This window comes from Malaya genurostris, chromosome 1 (genome assembly GCF_030247185.1).
Source record: "Malaya genurostris strain Urasoe2022 chromosome 1, Malgen_1.1, whole genome shotgun sequence".
Classification (NCBI taxonomy): domain Eukaryota; kingdom Metazoa; phylum Arthropoda; class Insecta; order Diptera; family Culicidae; genus Malaya; species Malaya genurostris.
Window position 1 is genome coordinate 91,385,977 of NC_080570.1, and position 18,124 is coordinate 91,404,100.

General features: G+C 40.6%; 2 protein-coding genes across 3 annotated transcripts in view; both read left to right on the top strand.

The window, feature by feature from the left end:
• Positions 1 to 15,463, top strand: part of LOC131440707 (beta-lactamase-like protein 2 homolog) — a 73,607-nt gene extending 58,144 nt beyond the window's left edge. Inside the window, exons 5-6 of one of the 2 annotated variants that reach the window (XM_058612226.1) lie at positions 14,739 to 15,046; positions 15,100 to 15,463. In XM_058612226.1, coding sequence (XP_058468209.1) covers positions 14,739 to 15,046; positions 15,100 to 15,360 — 569 coding nt within the window. In that variant the 3' untranslated portion in view covers positions 15,361 to 15,463. The remainder of the gene's footprint in view (positions 1 to 14,738; positions 15,047 to 15,099) is intronic. The other variant, XM_058612225.1, reaches the window with a different exon arrangement.
• Positions 5,719 to 9,522, top strand: LOC131425763 (chitinase-like protein Idgf1; the record flags this gene model as incomplete). Its single annotated transcript, XM_058588324.1, has 2 exons — positions 5,719 to 6,735; positions 8,448 to 9,522. Coding segments are annotated over 2 exons (2,058 nt in total), but the record flags the coding sequence as incomplete, so codon positions are not given.
• Positions 15,464 to 18,124: the final 2,661 nt, after the last annotated feature.

Below are 18,124 nucleotides of genomic sequence, written 5' to 3' on the forward strand. Positions count from 1 at the left end.
AGTTTTCGTGCAGTGTCGTGTTGAGTAGACATGTGTTGGTGGTACTCGTTACGAAAATTAAACGCAGCTCAAGAGCAACGCGTTGCGAAAAAAATTTGCACCAGATTGGGCGACACGAATTCGAAAACGTAGCTAAAATGGTCGAAGTGCCTGTTGGTCGGCCGAAGGTGCTTTATTTTATGTCACATTCATAAAATAAAGGAATAGATACAGCACCGAGCCTCATGTTGTTGAATCACAACGTTTGGCTTTGGACTGATCTGTTCTGTGATCCATCGGAGAACGTACTTAATCATCTTCCCGATATAGCCTCCATCTTTACCTTGTTACCATCTGGAATGAATATCGGGTCAATTTTGGCATTATAAATGTCTCACTCTTCACTATACGGGGCTGGGTGTAAATTAAAAAATGCAAAACTAGTCGAGTAACCTTTCCGTGTCATAATTTTGAACGATAATAACTTGGTCATTTGTTGATGAATTGGTATAATTCAACAGCTAATCGATGAAACATATAACTGAAACATGTATGGCAATGTCGTTTCTGTATTTCAATAGCGTACTATTGAAAATTGGTTTGAATCGACGTAAGTTTTCACTAACCAATCACAGCAGGCCATAATGATGTCATCCTTTCGGTTTCTCTCACACGGCCGACTATATTCCATATTTAAATCTAAACTGTAACAGTATGTTAGTTGAACTTCAACAGTATTTTGTTATTTAATTTGAGATATTCATCTTGGATCCCTTAAAAAAAATTACTTTCACTGCTCAAGTAGTAATTCGCTACTAGTTCTGATACGAGTCCAAACTATTTTGTAACAAGAGCACGAATATGTTTTTATGTTATGCTGATTAAAAAAGGTGACAACAATGTTTCTTCATAACATAACTAGTTACGAAATAGTTATTTAGGTTTCAAATCACCACATCTTTTTGTCATATAGAATTAATTATAATTTATAAGCTATCGTTACATAATCCAAACATATCTTAAATAACAAATATACTTCTAGCTACTAGTTGAAAATAAGTTTATATGACTCCAATAGTAGCAACCCATAACTAGTTCTGATACCACTTAGCCCAACTATGTTGCAACAAGAGCACGAACATGTTTTTTATGTTATACTGGTTAAAGGTGACGGAAGTGTTTCTTTATAACATAAACATTGACTAAATTATTATTTGTAAGTTATCGTTACTTGATTCTAACATAGCTTTAATCACAGCTATGCTTTTAGCTACTAGTTGAAAAAAGGTTTATTTTCCGTTGCGAAACCATTATAAATACGTAAGCGTATATGTAAATCGTTACTGTGAATTGATATAGCAATATAGATAGATAGATGTAGATATTATGAGATTATAACATACAATTTTTGCATTGATTCAGATAGCTATCGGTAGGCCGAATAGTCATTTTTGTTCTTTTCACTATCATAAACACGAAGAAAACAATATACGGATTAAACATCGTTTGTGATAATATTATATTTCTCATGATATATGAATTTAAAATACTGAGAAATCGCTCTTCTTAGATAAATTTTGAACATTCTGAACATAGGGTTATTTCGTTGTTTATTTTTCAGATCTCAATAAACAGATTTTGATTGAATGCGCATAAAAAACCTTTTTTAATCCACCTAGTGGTGTAATGATGCCTTTATCATATATTATGTTTTTTTATCACTTGAAGATTCTGTCAAGATTTTCTTTTTCAAATTAGAATAAAATCAATAATTTTCTTTGGTGTAAACTACCATTACGTTTTCAATTTGTAAACAGTTATGTCAAATTAATATAGATTTGAAGTTGGACAATGGACGCTAGGTAGGTGCGTTTTCTTCTTCTTCCGTACCAGCACGTATCGATGCGCACCGATTTTGCATCATTTTGTTTGAAGTTGTGATACACATTGCCCTATAATTTTGAAACCGGAAGTCGGATCTAAATGAAATTGCACAGTGTCTTTAAAGACACTGAGAGCTTCAATTTGAATCATGATTTGTGAAAATCGGTTAAACGATTGCTAGGAAATCGAAGTGAGTTCCGTTTTTGGAGCTTTTTTTACTATTACCGGTGCGTTCGGAAGCGAGAACCGGGCACTAGTAGTCCCAAAGTAGATCTATATATCCATCTATATATCTGCCTACTAGATGAATTGAACCAGTAAATTAAAAAAAATGTGCACCTCGTATCGCCATCGCTTGTGAAAAAATACTCACGAAATTGAAAATTTTTACTAATCGCACTGTAGATCAACTTTTCGGAGACTTTTCATAGAACTCCAAGACCTTTCATTTGCATCTTAGTTTGTAAAAATCGGATAAGAAATTTCCGAGAAAATTGAATGCTCATTTGCTCAGTTCGTCGAGCCGAGTCGAATGGTATATGACATTCGACCTTCCGGGCCTCGATTCAAAAGTCGGTTTTCACAGTGATTGTATAGCCTTTATTTAAGAGAAAGGCAAAACAGGAAATTAAAATTGAATTCTTCTCGACATTTTTTAAATCATGAAATTTGTACCTTGTTTGTACTCTACTGCCTTTTTATACCATATAGAAAAGTATTCAGGATTCATTTAATGTTTATAATGTCGATGATGACTAAGTTTCAACTAGTTTACTTAGTTTGGCTTCCGTAGAAATAAAGGGACGAATTTATTTATTTATTTATTTATATATATTTTAATCAGCAGGCAAACTAAAGTCCTAATGATTATTTCTAAGAATATTCAAAAAATTCGTTTTTATTCTGCTACGAGGGAAATGGAAATCGAATCCCATAGATACGACACCGTTGATTCCGTAGTTAGTACGACGTAGAGGCATTCTGAGGAGGTTGTTGTTGCGAAGAGCTCTAGAACGAACGTTGATGTTAATTTGACTAAGTAGTGCAGGGCAATCAATATTGTTCGTCGTTCGTATCGAGTCCGATGAGCATCCCACGGCTTTCACAGCTAGGCAGCTGGTGAGGGTTATTCCAGGGCAAACGACGAAGAGCGAAACGAACGAATCCTCGCTGTATTGATTCAAGTCTTAAAGCTCCATTATGAAAGTGAGGGTTCCATATTGACGAAAAATTTTCGAGTGTTGACCGTACAAGCGAGCAGTAGAGAGATTTCAAACAATATATATCTGTGAAATGCTTGGCGGTTCTCATGACAAATCCTAGACAACGAGAAGCCTTTGCCACGATGTACGAAATATGCTGCTTGTAATTCAATTGTTCGTCGAGAAGAACACCAAGATCTTTGACACAATTGACTCTATCAATCACTGATCCTCGAAGACAATAATTGAAACGAATAGGTGTTTTTTCCGTGTGAAGGTGATAATCGAGCATTTGCTGATATTTAGCGTCATTTTATTAATTTCACACCACTCGGAGAAAATTTCAAGCTCACTTTGAAGGAAACAGGCATCTTCAAGAGTCTAGATAATTTGGAATAACTTTAGGTTGTCCGCAAAAGATAATCGTGAACCTTTCAATGAAAAGTTCACGTCGTTGAAATACAGTAGAAATATCAGTGGTCCGAGATGACTGCCTTGTGGAAAACCAGAAAAAGCAAAAAACTCCTTGGAAACATTTTCATTGATCTTAACCGCCAGCCGTCGATTGCAAAGATACGATTGAATCCACCGAATTTAAGATACGATTGAATCCACCGAATTAATTTTATCAAAAGCAGCAGAGAGATCCGTGTAGACAACGTCCGTTTGATGACCTTTAGACATAGCATCCGTTATAAACGTCGTGAAAGTTAGTAGGTTAGTGGCCGTTGAGCTTTTCGGCATGAACCCGTGTTGAGTTTCAACGATGTACTGCTTGCAGTGATTAAAAATAGGCTCCAAAACGACAAGCTCAAACAATTTAGGAATGGCGCAAAGAGCGGTGAGACCACGGTAATTGTCGATGTTCTTCTTGTCTCCTTTTTTGTACACAGGAAACATATAAGCAGTTTTCCAGATATCAGGAAATACTCCAGTCATGAGTGACAGTCGGAACAGAAGACAAAGAGGCACTATAATACCACTAGAGCATCGCTTCAAAATAACTGCCGGGATACCGTCGGATCCAGCAGAGTGTGAAGACTTCATTTTTGCAACTGCTGTTTTTACGGAACTTGCGCTTGTGTTAATTGAATTCATTGACTGTCCCAAAACGGGAACGTTAAGTGACGCCTGGGTGATTTGGGAAGGTGCTAAGATTTCTCTAGAAAATATCTCAGAGAATTTTTTCATGGACATTTCGCAAATTTCCTGCATGCTAGAACTTGTCTGTTCATTGTAAAACATAGATGAAGAAAGATCTGACTCGTTAACGTGCTTCCAGAATGATTTTGGATTAGACTTTAATCTCCTCTGTACACTGCGTAAATAGTTGGCATAGCAACGTTCAGCTGTCTTTTTGTAACTTCTACGTAGTTTTGCCGGAGCAACAAACCTCCGTTCTTAGAATATTTCTTTAATGCTGTCCTTTTTAAACTTTTCAGTCGTCGTAGTTCTACGGTTTGCCACGGTACTTGTTCAGGTGGCTTACTAATTTGTTTAGAGACATATTGGTCAATAGCATACATCACAACTTTGGAAAATGTTTGAGCTGCAAGATTGACACCGCCATTGTCAAGAATTTCACTCCAGTCAATAAGAAATGCAATAATACTATTGTGGTCAGCTCTTTTAAAATTATATTTGACGATGTGAGATATCTTGCAATTGTTCAACGATCGATTCCATTCAAGCTCAATGTGCAGAGGAGTATGATGCCTAACGGACTTCACCAGAGTCTCCTCTGGTGCTGGGGGGGGGGGGGTGGTGCGCTGATTTTAGGTGCACAGTCCGATTTGTTTGAAAAACAGAGATCGATGGTTCTATTGTGCTCATTTTTAACGTGATTTACTTGACGCAGTAAATTAAAACTCTACCGGTCAAGCAAGTTGATAATACCAGCGTGAAAACCTTGGAAAGTTGAAATCACCGGCGATAAGTATTTCATCTGCCGGATGCATATGAGCAGCAATGACATTGTTACAGTTAAGTTAGTAACTTAAGGTTCATGAGGGGTTTGTGTTAAGCGTGTACGAAACACTCTGCATTAAAACAGAGACAATAGTAAATTACTCGCTTGAAGAGCGAAACGGTACAGATGATTATTTTGAGTACACCGGCCGGACGGAGGGAAAAAATGACAAGTCAGTTGTTTGGGTGAACACGCACGCGGTGGACGTGTCGTTCGGGCACAGACCCGTCGGTGAGTAAATAGAAGGAGAGACCGCGTGGGACCCTTCGTCACCCGTTACCCGGAGAAATCCGTGTTCGTGTGTCGAACGTTTGCAAAACGGAACGAAGTGCTCGAGGTGGAGATTTCGGGAGGCGAATCAATTCCACGGAAGCACGACAGCACGGCGGAAGAGTCACGAGTGGAGTGGTCCATCGCCCTTAGCCTGTGTGATACTTCGGGCGGAACTTCGCGAATCTCCAGGAGGAGTCCTTTATTCATTGGGGAAGACGACGGTAGTTGAAGGAGAGAGCAGACGGTCAGGCTGGAGTAAAACTACATCGCCAGTCAGTGGGATTAAACCCTCACAGAAAGGAACAATTGAACAATAAGGAAAGGTGGATTGGTGACTCCCAAGAGGTCCTCCGGCCTGCTGCGCGGCGATCTCGGAACAACTTTGGCATTGTGACGACGAACCACCGTTGATGGACTGCTTACGTGCTCCACATTTGCCGAGGCGGAGATCATCGAGGCAACCAAAAAGCAACCCGGATTGGTGACTCGCAAGAACGGCGATCTGCTGGAAAAGGCCTAGGCAAGGTCTCACTGAACGACATCGAAGCGGCACTGCCATTCTGCACCCATCTCGTCTACGGGTATGCCGCCGTCGATCCGGAATCGAACAAAGCAGTATCTCGCAATCCAAACCTGGATCTGGACACCGGAAAGGGAAACTTCCGACTGGTTACACAGCTGAAGCGCAAATATCCTGCCCTCAAAGTTCTCCTCGGCATTGGCGGTTACCGTTTCTCGGCTCCGTCGCCCAAATATTTGGAACTGCTCGAGACAGATGCCGCTCGTATCACCTTCATTAATAGTGTTTACTCGCTGGTGAAGACGTATGACTTCGATGGCATCGACCTGGCCTGGCAGTTCCCGCAAAATAAACCGAAGAAAATCCGTTCGACCACCGGAAAATTGTGGCATGGTTTCAAAAAAGTTTTTAGCGGTGACCAAGTGCTAGATGAGAAGGCTGATGAGCATCGTGAGGAATTTACCGCATTGTTACGTGAGCTGAAAAATGCTTTCCGTTCGGATGGATACCAGCTCGGACTCACGGTGCTACCGCACGTGAACGCCACCATCTTCATGGATATTCCGGCAATCATCAACTATTTGGACTTTGTAAACATTGACGCCTACGACATGCAAACACCGGAACGCAATCCTAAGGAAGCCGATTTTGCTGCCCCTCTGTATGAGTTGAACGAACGTGTTTTCGGAAACAACGTGGATGGATTGGTTAAACTTTGGTTGGCTAGCAACGCCCCAGCTTCGAAATTGATTGTAAGCATTCCAACACACGGTCGTGGATGGAAGATGACCGAAGATTCCGGATTGACGGGTGTTCCACCGTTGACCGCTGATGGAGCTGGACCGGCTGGACCGCAACTGCAGCAGGAAGGATTCTATAATTGGGCTGAAACACCAACAGGGACCAATGTTTTTATAACACTGGCGCCCAACTAAAAATCCCACACGAAAATTTTTTGATTTGTGTATTTGAGCCAAAATTTGTTAGTTTAACGTTCAAGTAAGATTTGTGATATTTTAATATTTGGTTTGATTCCGTGATAGTTAATATATGTAAGAAAAATGGTTTTCACTCATTTGAATGATGAGGAAATCAACTATGAAATGGCATTACGCCACATGGTTAATCTAGGTGTAATGACCCATAGAGTAAAAGTACAACTATTGAATTCAACCGTACATGAAGGATACCGAGAAAATACCAAGCCTTCACAGGCCTGCCGTTTGGTCAGATCGGGAGAAACTGACAGTCGTTTAAACAGCTATGAGTTACACCAGCTACAAAGTTGCAAGCAAACACGAGATCGGAAGAAACTACTCATTCCTGGATTGGTGTCGACGTCATGCAAGATCCAGAGCAGTCAGGATTCGTAAATCGGATCGGGTAGACAGTTGTAATAGGGGTCGTTATGACAATCCGTACAAAAGTAACGCGATTCTGGGCGCGGTAAAACCCTTGCATTGGGCTCATAACGATCGAGGGACTAAATACCCCTTTTCCTCTACGACAGTCAACCATTTGTTACGAACCAAAAAGCTATCACAAATACATTGTTTAGTTATATCTTTATTGTTAATTCAAACCTATTTAGCACTAAAATAGGTTAAGAGTTTATTGAATGTTCTGCCGTTACAACAGGACTTTCGTGTTTGGTGTATAAGGACTTACCCGGAGACTGATAGCCATAAGTTAGTTGGCGGTAATCGCGAATTAGCCAGAATTCGCTGGCGGCATTATTTAGATTTGTGGATTTGTGTCATTTAGTTTTGTGAAGCTTGTTCCTTACAGGAACATGTTACGAGCGTTGATTGTCTTAAGCATCACGTTCATAATGCGATGTATAGTCTCCGGGGGACTTCTTTGTGATGTTGGCTCATAAATTTCTCATGATTCGAGCTTTCGCCGATTCATGAGAAATTTTTCTGTAACGGCAATGTTGTGTTACAGTTAAGTTAGTAACTTAAGGTTCATGAGGGGTTTGTGTTAAGCGTGTACGAAACACTCTGCATTAAAACAGAGACAATAGTAAATTACTCGCTTGAAGAGCGAAACGGTACAGATGATTATTTTGAGTACACCGGCCGGACGGAGGGAAAAAATGACAAGTCAGTTGTTTGGGTGAACACGCACGCGGTGGACGTGTCGTTCGGGCACAGACCCGTCGGTGAGTAAATAGAAGGAGAGACCGCGTGGGACCCTTCGTCACCCGTTACCCGGAGAAATCCGTGTTCGTGTGTCGCACGTTTGCGAAACGGAACGAAGTGCTCGAGGTGGAGATTTCGGGAGGCGAATCAATTCCACGGAAGCACGACAGCACGGCGGAAGAGTCACGAGTGGAGTGGTCCATCGCCCTTAGCCTGTGTGATACTTCGGGCGGAACTTCGCGAATCTCCAGGAGGAGTCCTTTATTCATTGGGGAAGACGACGGTAGTTGAAGGAGAGAGCAGACGGTCAGGCTGGAGTAAAACTACATCGCCAGTCAGTGGGATTAAACCCTCACAGAAAGGAACAATTGAACAATAAGGAAAGGTAGATTGGTGACTCCCAAGAGGTCCTCCGGCCTGCTGCGCGGCGATCTCGGAACAACTTTGGCATTGTGACGACGAACGACCGTTGATGGACTGCTTACGTGCTCCACATTTGCCGAGGCGGAGATCATCGAGGCAACCAAAAAGCAACCCGGATTGGTGACTCGCAAGAACGGCGATCTGCTGGAAAAGGCCTAGGCAAGGTCTCACTGAACGACATCGAAGCGGCACTGCCATTCTGCACCCATCTCGTCTACGGGTATGCCGCCGTCGATCCGGAATCGAACAAAGCAGTATCTCGCAATCCAAACCTGGATCTGGACACCGGAAAGGGAAACTTCCGACTGGTTACACAGCTGAAGCGCAAATATCCTGCCCTCAAAGTTCTCCTCGGCATTGGCGGTTACCGTTTCTCGGCTCCGTCGCCCAAATATTTGGAACTGCTCGAGACAGGTGCCGCTCGTATCACCTTCATTAATAGTGTTTACTCGCTGGTGAAGACGTATGACTTCGATGGCATCGACCTGGCCTGGCAGTTCCCGCAAAATAAACCGAAGAAAATCCGTTCGACTACCGGAAAATTGTGGCATGGTTTCAAAAAAGTTTTTAGCGGTGACCAAGTGCTAGATGAGAAGGCTGATGAGCATCGTGAGGAATTTACCGCATTGTTACGTGAGCTGAAAAATGCTTTCCGTTCGGATGGATACCAGCTCGGACTCACGGTGCTACCGCACGTGAACGCCACCATCTTCATGGATATTCCGGCAATCATCAACTATTTGGACTTTGTAAACATTGACGCCTACGACATGCAAACACCGGAACGCAATCCTAAGGAAGCCGATTTTGCTGCCCCTCTGTATGAGTTGAACGAACGTGTTTTCGGAAACAACGTGGATGGATTGGTTAAACTTTGGTTGGCTAGCAACGCCCCAGCTTCGAAATTGATTGTAAGCATTCCAACACACGGTCGTGGATGGAAGATGACCGAAGATTCCGGATTGACGGGTGTTCCACCGTTGACCGCTGATGGAGCTGGACCGGCTGGACCGCAACTGCAGCAGGAAGGATTCTATAATTGGGCTGAAACACCAACAGGGACCAATGTTTTTATAACACTGGCGCCCAACTAAAAATCCCACACGAAAATTTTTTGATTTGTGTATTTGAGCCAAAATTTGTTAGTTTAACGTTCAAGTAAGATTTGTGATATTTTAATATCTGGTTTGGTTCCGTGATAGTTAATATATGTAAGAAAAATGGTTTTCACTCATTTGAATGATGAGGAAATCAACTATGAAATGGCATTACGCCACATGGTTAATCTGGGTGTAATGACCCATAGAGTAAAAGTACAACTATTGAATTCAACCGTACCGAGAAAATACCAAGCCTTCACAGGCCTGCCGTTTGGTCAGATCGGGAGAAACAGACAGTCGTTTAAACAGCTATGAGTTACACCAGCTACAAAGTTGCAAGCAAACACGAGATCGGAAGAAACTACTCATTCCTGGATTGGTGTCGACGTCATGCAAGATCCAGAGCAGTCAGGATTCGTAAATCGGATCGGGTAGACAGTTGTAATAGGGGTCGTTATGACAATCCGTACAAAAGTAACGCGATTCTGGGCGCGGTAAAACCCTTGCATTGGGCTCATAACGATCGAGGGACTAAATACCCCTTTTCCTCTACGACAGTCAACCATTTGTTACAAACCAAAAAGCTATCACAAATACATTGTTTAGTTATATCTTTATTGTTAATTCAAACCTATTTAGCACTAAAATAGGTTAAGAGTTTATTGAATGTTCTGCCGTTACAACAGGACTTTCGTGTTTGGTGTATAAGGACTTACCCGGAGACTGATAGCCATAAGTTAGTTGGCGGTAATCGCGAATTAGCCAGAATTCGCTGGCGGCATTATTTAGATTTGTGGATTTGTGTCATTTAGTTTTGTGAAGCTTGTTCCTTACAGGAACATGTTACGAGCGTTGATTGTCTTAAGCATCACGTTCATAATGCGATGTATAGTCTCCGGGGGACTTCTTTGTGATGTTGGCTCATAAATTTCTCATGATTCGAGCTTTCGCCGATTCATGAGAAATTTTTCTGTAACGGCAATGTTGTGTTACAGTTAAGTTAGTAACTTAAGGTTCTTGAGGGGTTTGTGTTAAGCGTGTACGAAACACTCTGCATTAAAACAGAGACAATAGTAAATTACTCGCTTGAAGAGCGAAACGGTACAGATGATTATTTTGAGTACACCGGCCGGACGGAGGGAAAAAATGACAAGTCAGTTGTTTGGGTGAACACGCACGCGGTGGACGTGTCGTTCGGGCACAGACCCGTCGGTGAGTAAATAGAAGGAGAGACCGCGTGGGACCCTTCGTCACCCGTTACCCGGAGAAATCCGTGTTCGTGTGTCGCACGTTTGCGAAACGGAACGAAGTGCTCGAGGTGGAGATTTCGGGAGGCGAATCAATTCCACGGAAGCACGACAGCACGGCGGAAGAGTCACGAGTGGAGTGGTCCATCGCCCTTAGCCTGTGTGATACTTCGGGCGGAACTTCGCGAATCTCCAGGAGGAGTCCTTTATTCATTGGGGAAGACGACGGTAGTTGAAGGAGAGAGCAGACGGTCAGGCTGGAGTAAAACTACATCGCCAGTCAGTGGGATTAAACCCTCACAGAAAGGAACAATTGAACAATAAGGAAAGGTGGATTGGTGACTCCCAAGAGATCCTCCGGCCTGCTGCGCGGCGATCTCGGAACAACTTTGGCATTGTGACGACGAACCACCGTTGATGGACTGCTTACGTGCTCCACATTTGCCGAGGCGGAGATCATCGAGGCAACCAAAAAGCAACCCGGATTGGTGACTCGCAAGAACGGCGATCTGCTGGAAAAGGTGAGTGCACGGCTTGTTTTACTTTTACCTCTCTTTTAAATGAACCGTCATTATTGTTGATTGGTGGGTTATTATCGCTTTGGGCTGAGAGACTAATGTCCCCCCAACAGGGACCAATGTTTTTATAACAACATCTTCTAACGACTGAATATGCGAGTCAATCAATGATAAATCACGAGTCCGATTCGGTGGAATATAAACCACACAGAGAAACAACGAACAGTCGCTCAGTTTAATTTGCACCCATACCTGCTCGACACAACTCCCAGATGCGCTAATAATTAGCCATCCTTTCAAGCGGTGGTGAATAGCAACGAGCACGCCACCACCGAAACTCTTCGAACTGTTACATGGGTTACGATCGTCACGGAAAACTTCATAATTGGTACCAAATGCTTGCGTAGAGAGGGTACTATCACTCAGCCAAGTTTCCGTTAACGCGATAATATCAAAGCATTCATCCGAACAAGCCAGTAAGTAATCGTTCAGGCATGTATTCATACCGCCGACGTTTCGGTAGTACAATAGAACCGATTGCGGGCTGGAAGCAGGAAAGGAGTCAATGCCGGTATTGTACAAACGTTTTGTATACTTGCCGGCGGTGGCGGGTTGGAAGAAGATTGAAAAAATCGAGCTGGAACCGGAAAACGAATCAGCACAAGCAAAACTAGAAGTTGACGAATACTTGCCAAGGTGGAAAGTTTGGAAGCCCCCTTCACCACATCCGCCCGCAGGATCGGGACGATTGATGAATGCTGGCTGCGACGGCATGAATGGGTCGGAGGGGTCGGAGGCTTCCACATTGCCATCAACAGTGCGTCTCAGTATTCTGCATTCAGTTATTGCTGGACGGATACGTCCGTTACTTCCGTTAATGTAGGCGTTGGAGACGAATTCGCAGGAATAAGGTTCCAAAATTCTTGAGTAGACTTTTCCTCGAATTCTCGAAAATAATGTTTCGGCTTCATTTAGGCTTCAAGAACCTGCATCTGTTTATAAAGCAGAGTTAGCATTAGTACGTTATAGTTTGAGTGTAATCGTCACATTATCTCCCAACCATTATTTTCTCTTCACGTATAGTCTGAGTGCAATTGAAGCCATTCACTGAAATGCTGCTGGCAAAAATGAACCGTTTTTCTTGGACAAAACAAAACAGTGCCTGAACGTCATATTGAAAAAAAATATCAAATCACAATAGTTTGGTCCCGGCTTATTGCTCCATTCCAGGCAATGAGAGAGCCGATACTTTAGCCGAACGTGGTGCTATTGAGGGTGAAATTTATGAGAGACCAATTGCTTTCAACGAATTAAGTACCAATTTAAATTTTATTTTATGTTAGACTGTTTTCTCTTCCATGATTTCAACCATATATGATACTGAATAAAAGTGATGAACTGATACAAACAAACCTGAAATAGTTATAATATCATGTACAAAATAAATGTATTTTATTTAGGGGCTGTTCATAAAAGACGTCACACTTTTTTGACGAATTTTTACTCCCCCTCCCCCCTTTGTCACAAATTGTCACAGAAGCAAAGACCCCCCACTCCCCCTATGTCACATGTCACGAATTCAAAATAAATAAAATTCATCTCAATACATTCAATATGTATGACAAACCATATAAATATGAGGGAAAAATTTATATAGATAAATTATTGTTTTAGGTAAAGAATAATATTTCCTTAGTGTAGCATACAGGACTGAGAAAATAAAGACCAAAACCTCATCAAAACGAGATCACTGCCGGAGAACCTTTTCATTATCAGTTGATCAGTGAAATTTAAATCACATCGATCAATATCGGTACTGCTCTTCCGTCACACAATGGGTAGTGATTTTGAGCTAAAATGATTCTTGATTTATGTAAGTTCAATCATTGGATGATTCGATAAGCTTTGATGTTGGTGGAGGAAAATCACATATGATCAAGATAAGACATGACATGATCTACGTCTGAAATCGTTGATCTCCCGCCCTTTTTCAAATGGAGTACAATTGAATAAACTGCATCAGAATCAGATAAGAGAAATTCTTATGATATACTATTATCAATGCTAGAAAATCAAATTACTGAAAAAATTGTCAGTGCATAACTTAAGTTAAACCGTTTAAAGGCATCTTTTTCTTTTTTACTCATATTTGGCAAAATTTATTAATTTCGCTAATTTACTCGCTCCTCCGTGCACTTTTGCTGATCACAACAGAAATGATTTCCTGCATCACTCATTTCCGAATTTACAAGAAGAAGCATTTACATCAACAAATACACGTTTTCCTATAGAATGTAAACGTTTATTGTGGAGATTTTTTCAGGAAATAGGGCAAAGCAGTAATATAATTAGGTATTTCAAAAATGCGCTCATTCAAAATATTGGACGTCACATTCCAAAAACCTCCCCCCCCCTCCCCCCCCTCCCCCTGTCACAAAAGGTCACGTTTTATGAAACACCCCCCTCCCCCTTGCTGCGTGACGTCTTTTATGGACAGCCCCTTAATGTAATTTATAATAGCAACTCGTTTGATAACACTGTTTTTATATTAAATATTTAATACCAACATACTTATATGATATCCAAAATGCATTAGGTTTAAAGTACTATGTATTGTGGATGCCACGGCGAAGAAAAACTTATGTATATTGCCTATGAAATGAACGCATTTATGAAAAAAATAGCTGGTTTATAAAAATACACATTTTTATAAATTACGTGCGGTTTTCCATAAGCAACGCCGGACTGTATTCAAGTTACAATATTGAAGATATAATTTGCGAAAAATAATAAGACAACTGTCGTTTTCAAATCAACTTTATTATTTCCCATCTGCACCAATACTCATTTTAGTTTTCATGTTTTGAATATCTTGATAATGAAAGACTTTATTTTTAACGAACTAATAAGCTTTATTTTTTGCAGATTTATATATAATATGATAGCTCATTTCTCTTATTTCTTTTTACTAGAATGAAGCAATGATATTTTTTGGGCACCTTGAATCATTTTTGTTTGTTGATAAATATCTTTCCATTCCACAGCACGATCGTGATTCCATATTCGTTGTTTTAGAATCTTCATTGTTTTGAAAACCTGCACAGTAATTGTGTCATGCTTCAAGACTTCTGATATAATAATGAAACTCTAATTTTTAATCGTGTCTGATTCTTAATAATATATTACAAATGGATGAATTGTTGCTTGATGCAATGATAGCTTTGAACAGCATCTAGAATAACGAATGAATAATTCCCGGTAAAATCACAAATTACAACTACTTCTCCTTCAGTTAATGAAGATTGTTTTGTTTATATAGTCATGAGTTTTTCTGTTAAATAAGCTACAAAATCATCAATTGGTTTTGCTAGGATTTCTAGATTGCATCTATCAGTAGTTATCCATTGTTCAAAAGAGATCTTTTAAATATGTAAGATTAACTTTCAGTGTTCACTGTTTTTATTTCGATGTTCTTTCAGACACGTGTAAGGTATGGAAATTTCCTCGTGTAGATGCAACTGAAACGGTTCCAAATATCAATTTATTGCAAGATGGCCAAAAGTTTGTGGTTGATGGAGCAACTCTTGAAGTTTTGCATACACCCGGACATACCACTGATCATATAATTTTATTACTGCACGAGGAAAACTCGATATTCAGTGGAGATTGTATTCTTGGAGAAGGTACATCTGTTTTCGAAGATCTTCATAGTTACATGAATAGCTTGCAAAAAATTTTAAGCATGAAACCAACCGTTATTTATCCTGGTCACGGTAATATTATACAGGTGTGTATAGTATATCCCTATATAAATTGTGCTACATACATTATACTTTATAGGACCCAGAGGAACGCTTAAGGCATTATATAGACCACAGGAAGCAACGTGAAGCCCAGATTATGACAGTTTTTAAGCAACAACCTAATCTTAGATTCAGTGAAATGGATCTAGTTAAAATAATATATAAAGATACCCCCAAGAATTTGTGGGTAGCTGCAGCTATCAATGTTAATCATCATTTGAGAAAACTTACTATTGAAAAGAAAATCATTCAAGAAGGAGATTTTTGGATGTTTATAAATAAAGCAGCTTCTTTATAAAACCTCAATGTAGAAAATTCGGGCATGAATTACTTTTGGTCCAATTTACTAAAGCGTATTCTTAATAAATGTCAGTTTCATTTTTTGAAAATAAAACACATAAATTGTAAGGGAAGTTTTAATTTCATTCGAACAAATTTTCACCGCTATCTACATATTGTTGACACCTTTCAGGCAATTCATTGGTACCTTGCCAAAATGGTAAATCATAGTCAAAAACCGATCAATTCATCTTGTGTATTACATAAAACTGGACGTCGTGGTGAGGACCTTTCTCCAACAGCTGCAACAACAGACCTGGTAATAAGCATCAAACACACAGGTTGCGCTCTCATTTGCTTTTCGGATTCTGGAACTAGATTTTGAAACTGAATTCGGTTCCTGTATACAGAGGCGGCATCCGAGCTCTAAATTCAGTTTTAAAAATTCTGGTTTCTGAAAATTAGTTCAGTTTCATAATTATTGAACTGAATCCTCGAATTGGATTCCGAATCACAATTTTGCAACTGAATTCTTAGTCTGTTTCTGAGTTCTGGCACATAGTTTTGGTTCTGGTGTGGATAAATAAACTATGGCACAAATACTCATCAGTTTTTTTTATTCAATAATAAAACATATTTTTAGGCACACTGCTTAAGCTCTAAGATGTCAAGGGTATTTTCTAATTTTAATTAACGACTAACTTAAAACAAGAATAGTATCATTAGATAATGTCGTATCGGCCAGTAAATTGAATATTGAATGAGTCTTCTAGATGGCGTTGGTAAATATCTATGCTGTCATGTCATGAGTCTTCTAGATGGCGTTGGTAAATATCGGTCCGTGTTGATCCCCCAGGTTACGAAGGCCCGGTGGGTGGCCCGCATGCTGGTCATGTTACGGAAGAGAATGAAGGAGAAGTAAATATTGTGAAAAACGGGGTAAAAAGGGGGTGTAGAAACAAAATGTCTAAAACCGATAAAGATCTAATTAGTTGCCATCGAGATGGTGAAGAGACGGGGGAAGGGGGAACGAAAAAGTTAGTGACAAAAAGAGATCTTGTTAGTTCCAATGAAGATGGTGGACAGGGACGGGAATCGAGAGAATCGGGCGGATGTTAGTGTCGAACCTGTAGGTGGAGATTATACTTTATGAGCGAGTTATAACAGATTACACTTGTATATAAATGTGTTTGAGATACTGGTATATAAGAAGCATATAAGAGATATCCCGACTAGTCAACACATCCCGGACCGGAACTTCAAGTGGTCTACCTCGGGCCCTTAGAGAGTTCTTTAATAAAGACCTGGCGTCACGACACTCCGTACACGTCCATACGACATGCTCGATGTCCTGAAAACCGTCGCCACAAGCGCAGAGACCGCTCTCCGCGAGTCCAATGCGCTGGAGATGCACGTTGAATGTGTAATGGTTTGACATGAGCCAAGACATCACACGAATGAAGTCAAGACTCACATTCATCCCCCTGAATCAAGGTTTCGTCGATACCTTAGGGATAATGGAGTGTAGCCATCGTCCCAGTTCGTCATTCGTCCATGAAGTTTGCCAACTTCCGAGAGTTTTCTGACGAAAAATACTGAAAAATTCATTGAAGCAGATTGGTCTTTCATATATATCACCTTCTAATGCGCCCACCTTAGCCAACGAGTCTGCCTTTTCATTGCCCGGAATGGAACAATGCGATAAGACCCAGACTAAGGATACTAAACAAGACCGTCCAGATAAAGTTCTCAAGTGTTGTCGTATTTTCCCCAGGAAATATGGGGAATACTTTCCTGGCTTCATTGCCCGGAGAGCTTCTATTGAACTTAGACTGTCCGTGATAATGAAGTAATGGTCTTTGGACAAGGTTTCAATGATCTCAAGGGTGTACTGAATAGCAGCTAATTCAGCGACTTAAACTGAAGCCGGATCACTGAGTTTGTACGAAGCGGTCATGTTTTGATTGAGGATGCCGAAGGCAGTGGACTTGTTGATGTTCGATCCGTCAGTATAAAACATCTTTTCACAGTTGACTTCTAAATTTGTTATTAATATATTAGGGGCCACTTGAGTGCGTACGTGATCCGGGATTCCACGAATTTCTTCTCTCATGGGTGTGTCGAAAAACACAGTAGAATTAAAAGTATCCAAGAAATGAGTACGGTTGGGAACAAACGAAGAAGGATTAATATTGTAAGCCATGTAATCAAAATACAAGGACATAAGACGGGTCTGAGAATTGAGCTCGACAAACCTTTCGAAGTTTTCAATCGCCATCGGATTCAAGATATCGCATCGGATTAGCAGTCGATATAAGAGATCAAAGAATCACTTTTTCAGCGTTAAGACACCCGCCAGAACTTCGAGACTCATCGTATGAGTAGACTGCATGCAACCTAAGGCAATACGCAAACAACGATAATGAATTCTTTCCAGCTTGATGAAATGGGTGTCGATATCTTTTACGTAAAAATTGTTTCAAAGGGGGCTTAAGCCCTGAGGAAAACCCATGTAGCTAAATCGTATTGTCGACAAATCACCATGCGCGAAATACATGTGTTTCTTGGACAATATATCATATAAAAAGGTGTTCAAAACCGGCGAAAGACCATGCTGGTGCAGCTTCTTAGATAGGATATTTATAGAAACTGAATCAAAGGCCCCCTTGATGTATGGAAATACTGATGCCATTTGTTCTTTACGAGCAAATGCCATTTGAATTTCTGTTGAGGGCAAAGCAAGACAATCGTTCGTTCCTTTACCCCTGCAGAAACCAAATTGT